Raw genomic sequence first — 14,850 nt, 5'->3', positions numbered from 1 at the left:
AGTGCATGTAGCACTTGCCGGCCCAATAATTAAAAAGGCAACTTGTTTTTCGTTTGCTACACGACCTAGCTCGTATAGGGTAAGGTTTAGCTATATTTATTAATTTATATATACAAAAGCGATATTGAAATCGAATGGTTCATATTCATAATGTGAACATGTATTGTCAATTACATATGTAAACAATATGTCCAAGTGTTGGACCAAAAATGAAGTGTCGTGGTCCAATTAACAATGAAAAGTAAACCGCCAAAAACATACAATCATCCAATAATATATAACGAATAGACACGTGTTTAACACTTTATTTTGAGAGATTGGACATAAAACATACAGTTCCATTCCATTAAGATTTTCTAGAATTGAGAAATTGAAACCCAAGTTATGGCTATGATTCGTAACCAATCACAAAAGCTTTATGGAAAGCGGTACATTATAACATAAACTGTTTTTTGGACAAAAATAAAAATAAATTAAAACGGTTACTGTTAAATACAGTTATGGTTAAATACGGTTACGATTAAATACGGTTATAACGGTTACAATTAAATACGGTTATAACGGTTACGGTTAAATACGGTTACGGTTACAACGGTTACGGATAATTACGGTTATAATTATTTGATGACTACAATACGGTTAAAATCGGAGACGAAATCTTACGAGTTACCTAACTTATTATAATACTTTTCATAAAATCAAAAAGTATGTTACAAACCAAATTTTCTTCATTTCGAGCAAAATAACAGTATAACATATTTGTTTGAAAAAAGACCATTTTTTATAACGTAGATTTTTTCATATGCGGTATCATTTACTTTTTTGAAAATCTTAATCTGAACATTCGATAATTTTTTTTGTATTATATGGAGTTCCAATTATATTTTTAAAGTTTTAACTATGCTGTTAACCATATGGTTAAATAACGGTTTTCATATGTTTACCGTTAATTAACGGTTACGGTTAATATATTTTTCAACCGTAACTGTATAAAACGGTTAAAAACCATAACCATTCACCGTAAAACTAGATTAGTTACGGTTAAAAAAAAATACTAACCGTAACCGTTAATATACCGGAAACGAATCAAAACCGTTATTTAACAGTACGATTAGCCGCACGGTTAACCGTATTATTAACCGCATAATTAAACTTTATAAAATATAATTATAACTATGTATAATGCAAAAAAAAAAGTCTCGAATGTTCAGATAAAGATTTCCGAAAAAGTAAATAATACAGCATATGAAAAAATCTCATTAGAAATAATGGTTTTTTTGTCAAACAATTATTTTAGAATGTTATATTGCTCGAAATAAAGAAAATTTTATTTATTATAGGACTAGTAAATTCATATTATTAGTCTAACAATAAAATATTGTTTATTCTATATAATCTTAATTTTCATATGTAATTATATACTAAAGTACATTTCTATGTAATTTTTTCTTTTTTTCTAAATTCTTAATATCATTTATTATGTGTACCGCTATGATGTTTCCAATCAGAATAAATTTTTAAAATTTGTTCTGCGTTATTTTTTTGTACAGCTTTCGTGTTTTATTCTTTTGTACAGCTTTGCACTATTTCCTAACAGCTAACAGCTCCAGCTAACTGCTCCAGCTAACTGCTCCAGCTAACTGCTCCAGCTAACAGTTAACAGCTTGTTACCAATTAGACCCTATATCTGTGTTGAAAATGGTAATATAATAAAATTCTCTTCAATCCACTGATTTCTTCAGGCTTGCCGGTCCAACTCATAAAATACAAAAATAGGCATATAAAAAGTGGCCTACGCTTTTATACGATTGACAAGGGTTGGCATATATAGATTAGTTTTGTTTTGGTTCGGTTCAATATTGGTTCGTGCATCCACTATCTATCGTCAACTACACACTATCCAGTAGCCAATGATTGACCGCGTGAATTAGACTAAAAGGTTCAAACCCGTGACGTGGATAATTAGCATGAGAAGGTTGACTTTTGTAGTGTTTGTTGCTTTCTACATTTTGATCAAATCACTAATTTCCAAATAAACCGCGTCAAACCCCAAAAAGTAGGAAGTATATGGACATACATCATCATCATCATCATCATCATCATCACCTCTTCTTCTCCTTTCATATATGTAATTTTCTTGTTTGCTTGTATTGACTAGTTAAGTTTCTTCGTATATGAAAACTCTATTGGCTATTGAACTGAATTCTTTCTCGATTTAATTCGTTTTTGTTTTTGTTTTTGTTTTTCATGCATTTTAAACCGAAACCTACATTCATTAGAAAACGTAATTATAAGACGAGGCCAAAAACTTTAACCAAAAATCGCTCTTGTTTAAACTCAACGGGAATTTTTGTATGCGAAACCATGATCGAATCACTCCAATTTCTTACCAGTTCATATATATTTGAGTTATTTAACCGAACTGAACCATACTATTTAGCCACCTAAACGATTGTTTTCACTTTTCATACGTGTGACACGGATTTAGTTGGTATATGGAATAGTATTTATTGCAATAATTAACTCTTATTAGGACATAATATCCCACATCGGAAGTTGGAAGGGATCCTAAATAATATATAAGGGATATGGGTCACTCCACTCATAGCCAATTGGTTTTGAGTTGGAAGCCCATATTCTAATATGGTATCAGAGCCCGATCCCCACATGTCCAACCCGATCCGACCCAAAGATGGTCCAATCATCGACAAGGCCCAAAATTGATGTCGTCGATCTAAGCCCGAACATTTCGAGATTAATGGCCAAAGAGCAATCATCTCGAGGGGACGTATTAGGACATAATGTCCCACATCGGAAGTTGGAAAGGATCCTAAGTAATATATAAAAGATATGAACCACTCCACTCATAACCAATTGGTTTTGAATTGGAAGGTCATATTCTAATAACTCTTTCATAATTTTCACAATAAAAAACACGTGTGTATAGTGTATACTGTATACACCATACATTGTGTTTGTGCAGTCCACGTATATCCCACACGTACATTTGCACACGTATTTTTTGTTGTCTCAGTGTTGTTCACATTTTGATTTCATGACAAGAAAAAACAATATTATTTAACCTATTAAAAAAATCTACAAAATTAGAACTTTTTGCAATGTTTCCCATCGTACACATTTTTTTCTCTTACAAAGACATTTCTTGTTCAGGCCAATTTGTTGGAATTCAAAATGGAACTGGGCGCTTTTATTTATTTAGTATATATGTAGTCTGAGACTCCACTTATAAGGAGAAAAAACTGTTATTTTTACAGAATTTATATAGTTGAATTTAAACCAGAAACTAGATTCGGACCCGCACGTTCGTGCGGAAATATGTTAATAGACTTATTTGGTTTCAATTTGGTTTAGATAAAAAAAGTAATCAGATTTGTTTTGTTATGAGTAATGGCTTGATTGGTTCTCCCGCTAGCACCCTCCTAGCGGTTGCTAGCGGTCGGTTGCGGTTGTTAGCGGTTAGTACCAATCATAGAAACCGCTCTGTACCGCTTCAAACCGCTCGAAATCGCTGAATTTCAAAAGCTCCTTCCCGCAAGCGTTTGCGGTTGCAGGCGGTAGCGGTTGGATTTGAAAAAAAAAAAAAAAAATCAAACCTTTACTTATAATTATTATAAAATATATAATCTTATATATATCTTTCATCTTTGTATCACGTTCTCATCAAAAACCCTAATCAATATTCTACAACCTTATTTTCTCAATGTCTTCCATCCAAACCGATGAAAATCAATTTGAATATTTTTTTCTTTTCATTATATATTGTTTTTCTTTTTGATTGAATATATGTTTCGATTTGTTTTCTCGAATAGAAAATTACTTGCTTTTTGATTGAATTCAACGTTATTTACAGTTTGTCCCATTACTTGATACAATTTTTGGTGTTAACCCAGCATAAAATACTATCTTATTATAAAATTTCTTTATTTTTGAATAATTATTTAGTACTTTATTTATGGTTTTAATTATTAAGCATGTTCAATTTTTCTAATATTATCATAATAATATATTGGTGTTTTTATTTCTTTTTTTTGTAATATTTTTTATTTTTTTAGTCATTTTTTATTTAACTGCTACCGCACCCGCTGGTTTACCAGTCATAAACCTTCCGCAAACGCATCCATTTTCAAATGCTAAACCAGTCGTTCAAAACGCTTGGTAACGCTTGAAACCGCAACCGCCCGCTTCCGCAAACTTCCGCAACCGCAACCGCAACCGCTGCGTTTAAACCAGTCAGGCCCTAAGAGACAAATACATTAAAATAGAGATAATGAGAGAAAGGTGGTATGTCCATTTCGAGATAGAAAACATGTCCCGTCCCGTCCCATATATGTCAGGACCTTTCTATCTCATAACCGTTAAAAAAAAAAACTATCCGTTTAGGATTGTATATTTTAGTCCAACAGATAAGGAAATAGATATGACATTCTGATGAAAAACCCGTATTTCATGTACTTTTCGTTTGTGTATTTAATTTTAATGAGAGTTTGAGAATTGAATTTAGCTACCTGGAATTTCGGTTTCCGTCCCGTTACCCATAATTCTCGTCCCGGATTTTATCGAGAATAGTTTGGATAGTATTTTTCATTTTCTAAATACCCGTTCTTGTCCCATATCCGATATTTTCTGAATTATAGAGAATTAATTTTTTGTATATTAATAATTTGAATTTCCCGTTCATGTCCCGTCCCTATGTGATATATCCCGATACTTCTAAAATTTGGTTTGGTGTATATTATTAATTATGGTAACTAAGCTACATTAATATTTCTGATATTTTAATTTTCTAATTTTATTTATTTATTTAATCAAACTAAAATATATAAATATTTTATTTATTTATTTTCATACTATTCAAATTCTAATTTATAAGTGTTTTGTAAGAAAATAGAATTTAATTTGAGAAACAATTGTTGGCGATGGCACAAAACGTAAAACATACTAAAACAATATCATTTTAATACAATAATATTATTAAAATAGACATTCAAATATCTTTTAATTATTTTAATTTAGTTGGCATAATTATAGATTTCACGTAGTTTTGGAATAGTTATACTATTAATCCGTTTAGTTATGGAAAATTTATTAATTATATTGATTTTTGTATTGGAATATTCCCCTATATTTCCGAAAAATATATATATACATATATGATATATTAGTTTTGATTGTGTCAGTGGAATATACTACTTTCAAATTATTTTGTACCTTCTTACTATTTTTTTTTGTTAAATTTTTGAATGCAATTATTTTAGTGGCATTCTATGTAATATTCTACAACTAAAAGGTTTTTTAGTTTTTAGTGATTCTCAATTAATAGTATAGATGAACTGGAAGCAAAAATAAAAACATAATCCCCACTCCTAGAATTTACGAAGTACTATAAGAAATACGACCGATAAATCTAGAACTATATCTTTGTCTTAATTTTTAAGAAAATCGGTTTCTTGGATTGAAGTCCATATTATTTTCTTACATGCATGTGCAGCCAGGTGTTTTTTGTCCGTAATGCTTCTGAAATATTCCTTGAATTATTATCTCTTAGTTTATTAAATTGATATATTCTCTCTATATATATATATATATTTGGTAAAATGTGAAGTAAGTTTAAATTAATATTTATTTGTGTGCATTCATAAAAAAGAGCAATTGTTGTAGAGTGTGAACACTGCACCACAAAATAATTTGGAGTTGGGAATCTTTCAAGTCAAAACCTAATTGAAAAAGGAAGAAAACACTGGTTATATCTATGACTTTATTTTGGGTCGGCTTAATAACGGAGTTTAGGACAAATTTATACGATTCATATAGCACAATCTACACGTATCAAAAAACTATAAATACTAAAATACGAAGTATTCAATCTAGATATATATTCTGCTAATCTGGAATATTGTTTTAACTTGAACTCTCTTATGAAGATATGAGCATCAATTTAGTGAAACAAATTATTGTTGTATATAGATAAGTCTTGGGTCCCCAGTCTTTGTCAACAACAATGACTTGTCAATTGTCATCGACCATGCCTAGCGCAAGTATAATAGATTATAGAAAATTATGAGCGAATAAAATCATTGAGTGAAAATACTATTTGAATAATTAGAGGAATCTTTCGAAAATTCGGAAGAGGACAACATGTTTAGCTGGACATACGTTCTTCTATCTTGCACCTATCAGATCATATATATTACAAAAAAAAGAAAAAGAGTTAAGCTCAAACAAACAAGAGCAACTCAAATAAAAACTTCTGGACGAGAAGCAGTAACTAATTAGAAGAAAAAAACACAACAACAATAAACCTTTATTTGTGATGGTAGTATAGAAAATGAAGCAAAACGTATGTAGTCAAATGTTTTTACCACATGAATGCACCAAAACTTCTTAGATCTTGGTTCTTAGAGTGGCGAACGAACTGAGAGAGATCGGTGGAGGAAAAAGGGATGCAAAAGAAGTGGATGTTGTTCCAATTTTTAGGGTTTCATTTGATGATTTTTTTTTTAATTATTGAAACAGAAACTGAACGGTGTTTCTAACTGTGTTAGCATGGTGTTAAGATGGCAAATATGTATAAACTCTTGTGTAAATATCCAATGAGATAGCTAGTTAGATATTTTTTGGCAAATGCTTAGGTGTTTTTTTTTGGCTAATTTCCCCTACATATATATGCATGTGTATTTTTAGGTTTTTGATTAAAACTAGCAAATTCTGTGGACTACAATAATCATCATATATGCCAAACTTCGCAAGCACATCAGTAATAACCTCAATAAATGTGAAGTAAATTAAAGTGGACCCTTTGCCTCTTGTCTACACATATGTAATCATCCATTTATGAACGGAATCTTATGAAAACCAATAAGTAATTAATTAATTTATAGTCTTTCTTTTCTATTCTATTGGTAATTTTGGAAACCAAAGATCCAAAGCTACCTCTATCGATTTACCCCATATACACAGTATACGAATGTCCCAGTTGGATACCAAATTGGTCGGTCAATTGGGTCTTAGTCAGTAGCCTAATGTCCGCAACATTAAATTTTAAAAGAATACGCATTCATATTGTAACAAACGTACATGTCCTCTAGACGAGCCTGATCTACCTTTAAGATTAGTTCAAAAGCATAAAGTCGACTGATAGCACAAAATTCTACCTTGCCAAATGTGTACTACGGTAGTTCGATGTTTTTGGGATGACCAAAAGTTATGTTTGAGAAGGCATTCATATATAATTTTTTTTTTTTGATAAAAGACGACATTCATATATTTTGATGTACGGGAGTAGGGTAAACCTAGAACAACACACTATTTAGATATTTATATAATACAACTATACAAGAGATATTTGTTCTTAATTAGGATTAGCTGGGGAAAAAGAGGCTCGAGATCTTTTTATACAGGTTTACCTACCGACCTCTAATTATTATCTGCACATACATGTGGACATATATAATTCAAAGAAAATTACATGCATAATTTATATATTACTCACTCTATTTCACAAAGAGTGTCATTCACTCATTCTACTATTTTTCACACAAATTAAAAAAGTAAACAAATTTTATTTCTATCCTTTATTAATACACTAAATATTACCCTCTCTCTAATTAATAAGCTAAAATAGTGAGGTTAAAAAAGAGAATTAGTCTTAAAAAATGCATTGAAAACACAAAACGATACTCTTTGTGAAACGAAATTAAAATCTTAAAACGACACTCTTTGTAAAACGGAGAGAGTATTAATTATTTTTGTGTAATTCCTGAAATTTAGCAAACTAATCTTGAATTTTGGGAAAGATAGTAAATTGAGTCTTTGAAGTGTTTAATTATCTTATTGAAACTATGTAGTCTAAATTATGTCAATGACATTAGAATTTAGAATACTTCCAAAGAACATGATAATAGCATTATCTAATATTTAAAAAATAACATTTATAAATATTCATTCCGTTTCGCAAAGAGTATTGTTATAAAGTTTTAATTTTGTTTCACAAAACATTAATTTTTTATGAAGTATTTATTTCTATAAATATGTCAAAATGACATTTTTGTAAAAGAGAGATATAGGGAGTACTCCCTGTTCTAAAAATCGGCCGCCTAGCCGCCTAAGAAATGATCGGGTGGGAACCGCGGCAAATCGGTGATCCGATTTTTGTCTGTCTACACAGTCTAGACCGCCTAGGCGTCCGCCGACGGCGCCTAGCCCAATTTTTTTTTTTACATTCTTTTTTTTTTTATCTAAAATTCAAAATGTCCCACTTATGTTCATAATCTGTATAAAAATCATAAGTTTGACCTTAAATTCTTGTTTTCATGTGTTTAATGCAATTTTAAAAACAATGTTATAATGGATTAATCTGTTTTTAAGATATTAAATTACCTTAAAACTAATCTCCGATTAATCTCCGTTAATCTCCTATTTTTTTGGTAGGCTTAGTCCACCCTCACTGCCCGAGTAGCGTATAGCGATTTTTTGAACATGAGGAATACTAGATTATAAAAATAGAAGAAATGAAAACTAAAATTAAATAAGACAGATTTGACCAATACAATAAAATCAATCAAAAAATTTGACTACATAAATCTAAAATCATAACTTGGTGTAATGTAAACATATATCTCATTTTTTAAAAAGAATAAAAAAAAATTGACTTTAGAAACAATATATTGACTTACTAGTCAATATAGAGGGAGAGCGAGTGTAAAAATGGGCCTACGTAAATCCAGCACTAACTCAGCCCACACAACTCTCTCTCACAGTCACAGACATATTTACGAAATTAAAAAGAAACGTTTATAAAATTAAGGGAAATAAATTAAAGTAATAATTAAAATGAGTCACTCACAGCCAAATTCACACCATTCTTTATTTCATTTTTCCCCCTTTGCCCAGATTCCGACAAAATCCACTCGTTTGATTCACCACTATATATAATTGAGCGGAGAAGCTTGACATGAAGAGCAGAGTCATTCTTAACCATAGAGACAGAAGAGATAAGAACAACAACAACAACAATAATTACACACAGATTGATACTATGGAGAGAAAGCCTCTTGAGGTTGAGCCATCAACGACGGCGGTGAACACCTACTCCGCCGTCGATGGCGGTGGTTCTGATGGTGTGACTTCGAAGGTCGACGACGAGCAGAGAAAAATCGTTTATAGAGGATGGAAAGTCATGCCTTTTATCATTGGTAACGCTTTGTTTTTTTCTTCCAATTCAGACAGCTTTTTTTTTCGGGTGCTTTGTCGGATTTTAGGAAATGGGAAATTAAACAGAACATTTAGTCCGTGATGTTTTTTAAATTTCGTTTCTTTTCTCTTGGCTTTGACTTGACTATGTCAAAAATCTCGAATTTGGAGTTTTTTCTTTGAGATTCCGAAACGAAATTGGTTAAAAAACTGAGATTTGGTTGAAAAAATGAAACCCAGATAATCTAACAGATCTGTCTAATGGAAATTAGATATACAATTGTTTTCATTTAATTTTCAAAGAGACTTTTAAAATCTTTACCCAAAAAAAGAAAGAAAGACTTTTAAATCATGCAGTTAAGTTTCTGAAAAAAGCAGATAAGATTTTTGTGAATTTCTGGATAAGACAAAATTAGTTTCTGGGAGTTACAAAACAGTTATAAAGTTTAAGTCAGAACATTGAAAGTCCAATCTTTGGTTTGTGTGTTTTGGGTACATTAAATGTAAAAACTGTATTCTTATCATTTATGTGCTATTGTATAGGTAATGAGACATTTGAGAAGCTTGGGATCATAGGGACATTATCAAACCTTCTTGTGTACCTAACTTCTGTATTCAACCTTAAGAGCTACACAGCTGCAACTATCATCAATGCCTTTAGTGGTACAATCAACTTCGGGACTTTTATTGCTGCTTTTCTTTGCGACACATACTTTGGTCGCTACAAGACTCTCAGTGTCGCTGTCATCGCTTGTTTTCTGGTACAACTTATATATATATATATATATATATATATATTAATCTTTGATGACTCCGGTTTCGTTTCTGCCAATATTTTCAGTGTTTTCTAAACCATTTTCATCTCTGTAGGGATCGTTTGTGATATTACTGACTGCTGCAGTTCCGTCATTGCACCCCGTTGCTTGCGGAAACAAAAGCTCATGCGAAGGGCCGAGTGTGGGACAGATACTGTTTCTGCTGATGGGTTTAGGGTTTCTTGTCGTAGGTGCGGGTGGTATCAGACCGTGTAATTTAGCGTTTGGTGCTGATCAGTTCAACCCCAAAACCGAATCTGGAAAGAAAGGGATCAACAGTTTCTTCAACTGGTATTTCTTCACTTTCACGTTCGCGCAGATCATCTCGCTCACGGCAGTTGTGTATATCCAGTCAAATGTGAGTTGGACGATCGGTTTGATCATTCCAGTGTCTCTTATGTTCTTGGCGTGTGTGATCTTCTTTGCTGGCGATAAATTGTATGTAAAAGTGAAAGCCTCGGGTAGTCCATTGGCTGGTATTGCTCGTGTTATAGCAGCCGCAATCAAGAAACGAGGATTGAAGCCGGTTAAGCAGCCTTGGGTGAATCTTTACAACCACATTCCGCCTAACTATGCTAATACTACTCTAAAATACACTGACCAGTTCAGGTAAATCGAAATCTCTTGTTCTTTGTTCTCTTGCTTTATGTTTCTGGCTTTTGTTTTGCTGAAAAATGTCGATTTGCTATGTTGCCAGATTTCTAGACAAAGCAGCAATTATGACCCCCGAGGAGAAGTTGAACTCTGATGGAGCGGCTTCCGATCCATGGAAACTATGCACGTTGCAGCAAGTGGAAGAAGTGAAATGCATTGTTAGAGTGATTCCAATCTGGTTTGCTTCCACGATTTACTACCTTGCAATAACGATACAAATGACTTATCCGGTCTTCCAAGCAATCCAGAGCGACCGACGATTAGGTTCTGGTGGCTTCAGGATTCCTGCGGCCACCTATGTAGTGTTCTTGATGACTGGCATGACAGTTTTCATCATATTCTATGACCGTGTACTTGTCCCGTCGCTCAGAAGAGTGACCGGGATAGAAACCGGTATATCACTCTTACAAAGAATCGGAGCAGGGTTTACATTTGCGATACTGAGTTTATTAGTTTCCGGGTTTATAGAGGAAAGGAGAAGAACGTTTGCACTGACCAAACCGACACTCGGGATGGCGCCTCGGACAGGAGAAATCTCCTCAATGTCAGCGTTATGGCTGATTCCGCAGCTCACACTTGCAGGCATAGCAGAAGCTTTTGCTGCCATTGGACAAATGGAGTTTTACTACAAGCAGTTTCCTGAAAACATGAAGAGCTTTGCAGGTTCTATCTTTTATGTCGGTGCAGGGGTTTCGAGCTACCTCGCTAGCTTCTTGATCTCAACTGTTCATCGATCAACTGCGCATTCACCTACAGGGAATTGGTTAGCTGAGAATCTGAACGAAGCGAAATTGGATTACTTCTACTTCATGCTCACAGGACTCATGGTTGTTAACATGGCTTACTTCTTGTTGATGGCGAAATGGTATAGATACAAAGGCGGTAATGATGAAATCATCACTGAGATTGAGACCAACGAAGAAGAGACCAAGCAACAGCAGCTACAAGACAAGAACTCTGTCTGATCTGGAAACTTATATATTTTTGGTCTTCTACTCCAATCTCCTATTTCTTGTTGTAGTTTTTCTTTACTCGAAATCAATCTTGTTGTACTTTATAGATTAATTGAAGAAGAAACACTTCATCTTTATAGACATGTATTGTAAAATAAAAATTTTGTTGCTAATTTCAAACTGTTTCATCTTTCACCAGAACAGGACAGAACAAACCGCTAAAAGAAGGCTACAAGGATTCGATATTTATGTGCAATATGTGTTAACTACAGACACCTCATGAGTCATGACATGACCCAACTGAGATCAGCTTGCACTCAGTCTCTCTCAGACAGTGTAAGCTTGTTGAATGGTTTCTATGTCGAGTCCTTTGAGTCTCACCACTGATTCAACATGGCCCTTGAGCGTGTGAAGTTCCCGCAACCTATATATAACAGAGAGCAATAGGCAGAGAGAAGACGATGAAAGAATGTTCTTTTGTTGTGTTCAAAAAGCCGGAGAAGATTTGGCTTTGAGTTACTTACCTAGCGATTTCAGCTCTCCTCTTGGCTTCTTCAGCCATTTGGTTAAGTTCACAGACATGGGTTCGATCTGTGAACATCTTAGTATCTGGTGCCTGTAGACCATGGAGCGTTCTCTGTGCGTGCGCCCATTGCAGCTCTCTTTGTTCTTTCCCAAAATCCTTTTGCCTTGTGAACGCAACCTATGGAAATGCAAGAAAACCGATTAGAAACTTTAATGCATAAAGTGGCACAAAAGCTACTTGTGTTCCTGATACATACCCTTTGTTCGATAACAAGATCCCAGGCTCTGCCACTAAGAGTGTAGCAGATGAAGAATTTGATGAAATCAAGTGGGACATAGAATATGATGTTATAAAGCCAAATGACCCCAGCCCATCCCCAACCAATTCCTTCTATCGCAGCAAAGCTCCAATTTGCATAGACTGCAATTAAAGTAGCCACCTGCATAATATCTCTCCGTGGCGTAATCCAAGGCCGTGGCGGTCTCTTCGTCGGCTCTCTCATTCCTTGATGTCTCTTTTACTTTCTCCAGTTTTGAAAGTTCGGCTATTAAACGACATTTTCTCTAACGAATTGGTTTGTCTAAGGACTAAAAGTAACATGGTATATGTCTTGATCAAATAAAATAAAATAAGCACCATGCTATTTGTAATTTTAATTATGATTATGATATTGTTAAACAAATTTAGTAAATATAATTAAGAAAATGGAGAGAGAGAAAACTATAATAGGCTCTATAACTAAATTAGATAAAGAATGAGAAATACAAAAATGTAAGAAAATCAGAACATTTTACTTTATAAAATTAAGAATGTTAAAATAAGCCAAAAACAGATACAATTTTTTTGGTTAAATAAATAATTATTACTCTTTTGTTTAACGTAGCGGTGGAAAGATCCTTCCCTCTTTCCCTAGTCTCCACGCATCTGTTTCGCATTTTCCCCCTTTTTCTCCGGCGACGGCCAATCATCGTCAACCGCCGGCGAAAACCTCAGATTCGTGAAGCTGATTGATTCATTGTGTGATTAAGATGGGTGTAGATTACTACAATATACTCAAGGTAAACCACAACGCGACGGAGGATGATCTCAAGAAAGCTTACAAGCGTCTCGCCATGATTTGGCATCCCGATAAGAACCCATCGACACGTCGAGACGAAGCAGAAGCCAAATTCAAACGGATCTCCGAAGCTTACGACGTTCTTTCAGATCCTCAGAAACGTCAGATCTACGATCTTTACGGCGAGGAAGGTCTCAAATCTGGCAAAATCCCTAATTCTTCTTCTTCATCGGAGGCTTCTTCTTCATCTTCTTCTTCTTCCTCGAGATATTCGCATTTTCATCAGCATAGGCCGCAGCATCCGCCTAATGCGGCGGCGTTTCGTTTTAACCCTAGAGATGCGGAGGATATCTATGCTGAGTTCTTTGGATCTGAAAATGGAGGAGGAGGTAATGGTGGTGGGAGAGGAAACAGAACGTATAGGAATGGTCATTTCAACACCGGTGGTGCCAATGGTTATAGCGGTGAGATGAGGAAAGTTCCAGCCGTGGAGAATCCATTGCCTGTGAGCTTGGAGGATCTGTATAAAGGTGTGGTGAAGAAGATGCGGTTAACTAGAAATGTATATGATGCTTCTGGGTATGTTTTCTTCTCTATCTCCCTCTCTACATACCGGAATCGAGAACTAGAAGAATCTTTCCTTTAGGCATTGCAATTATACACGACTATTTGGGTAAATTTGGTGATTGGTTTGGCTAAGAGAAGCTTGTCTCTTGGGAGATTTCCTTGAATTGACTTAATGGGGATACACGTTTATTGGGAGATTTGGGTAGTGATAGTCGCGCGGTCGCGGTGGACAATGTCTGCATAGATCGATGAGTTTTCGTGTTTCTGTTTGATCTTGCAGGAGGATGATGGTAGAGGAGGAGATATTGCCTATAGATATAAAACCTGGTTGGAAGAAAGGTACGAAGCTGACATTCCCTAAGAAAGGCAATGAAGAGCCTGGAATCATACCGGCGGATATTATATTCGTGGTTGAAGAGAAGCCACATCCTGTTTACAAGAGAGATGGGAACGACCTTTTGGTTAATCAAGAGATAACTCTACTTGAAGCTTTAACTGGTAAGACCGTCAACCTGATCACGCTTGATGGAAGGACTCTCTTGATCCCACTAACCGAGATTATTAAACCCGATCATGAGATTGTTGTTCCAAACGAAGGAATGCCAATCTCTAAAGAACCCGGAAAAAAAGGCAACCTGAAATTGAAGCTTAGTGTGAAATACCCGTCGAGGCTCACATCGGAACAGAAATCCGAGCTAAAGAGAGTTCTTGGTGGGGTATCATGAAGAACTCAATGATGAATGTAGATAGCAAAGGTAGAGGAGATGATAGATTGTGAATGGTAGGAGGGATTCTTCTAAGGAGGCTTGGATTTGAGAGCCGAAGAACAAACACAAGCTTTGCTTTTGTCTTTTTACTTCTCTTGTTTGAAATTAGACTTTTTCCCCTTTGTTTAATTATTTCATTGATTTGATTTGATTTAGTTGCCTTCTAATGTTTATACAGTGTACTCCATGAATTAAGGTATGCTTTGTTACCTATTTATCTTCTTTGATAAAAATTCCTATATCCCCACTATTATTATCTAGCTATGGTAAGCTTAGAATAGACAGCTGAGTAATTAGAGTT

At 34.3% G+C, this 14,850-nt stretch overlaps 3 protein-coding genes and 1 long non-coding RNA gene across 4 annotated transcripts; 2 read left to right on the top strand and 2 right to left on the bottom strand.

Annotated features, from left to right (window-relative positions):
• Positions 1–5,803: 5,803 nt before the first annotated feature.
• On the bottom strand, positions 5,804–6,647 carry LOC110228759. The gene is made up of 2 exons (XR_002332294.1): positions 6,381–6,647; positions 5,804–6,191 (listed from the first exon to the last, which is right to left on the bottom strand). It is a non-coding gene; the product is annotated as an uncharacterized LOC110228759 (long non-coding RNA).
• Positions 6,648–8,860: 2,213 nt separating this feature from the next.
• On the top strand, positions 8,861–11,805 carry LOC9311941 (protein NRT1/ PTR FAMILY 2.10). Its single transcript, XM_002877540.2, has 4 exons — positions 8,861–9,212; positions 9,754–9,971; positions 10,081–10,634; positions 10,723–11,805. The coding sequence occupies exons 1-4, from the start codon at positions 8,972–8,974 to the stop codon at positions 11,642–11,644; spliced, it is 1,935 nt and encodes a 644-aa protein (XP_002877586.1). The 5' UTR covers positions 8,861–8,971; the 3' UTR covers positions 11,645–11,805.
• Positions 11,806–11,888: 83 nt separating this feature from the next.
• LOC9313654 (ATPase 4, plasma membrane-type) lies at positions 11,889–12,748 on the bottom strand. Its single transcript, XM_002875826.2, has 3 exons — positions 12,415–12,748; positions 12,157–12,335; positions 11,889–12,056 (listed from the first exon to the last, which is right to left on the bottom strand). The coding sequence occupies exons 1-3, from the start codon at positions 12,658–12,660 to the stop codon at positions 11,960–11,962; spliced, it is 522 nt and encodes a 173-aa protein (XP_002875872.2). The 5' UTR covers positions 12,661–12,748; the 3' UTR covers positions 11,889–11,959.
• An 88-nt stretch (positions 12,749–12,836) lies between these two features.
• Positions 12,837–14,782, top strand: LOC9311940 (dnaJ homolog subfamily B member 1). Its single transcript, XM_002877539.2, has 2 exons — positions 12,837–13,794; positions 14,063–14,782. Exons 1-2 carry the CDS (start codon positions 13,187–13,189, stop codon positions 14,505–14,507), a joined length of 1,053 nt encoding a protein of 350 aa, XP_002877585.1. The 5' UTR covers positions 12,837–13,186; the 3' UTR covers positions 14,508–14,782.
• Positions 14,783–14,850: the final 68 nt, after the last annotated feature.

Source organism: Arabidopsis lyrata (assembly GCF_000004255.2).
Source record: "Arabidopsis lyrata subsp. lyrata unplaced genomic scaffold ARALYscaffold_5, whole genome shotgun sequence".
NCBI lineage: Eukaryota > Viridiplantae > Streptophyta > Magnoliopsida > Brassicales > Brassicaceae > Arabidopsis > Arabidopsis lyrata.
The sequence above is the reverse complement of the archived record's forward strand: the minus strand, read 5'-3'. Positions and strand labels throughout refer to the sequence as shown.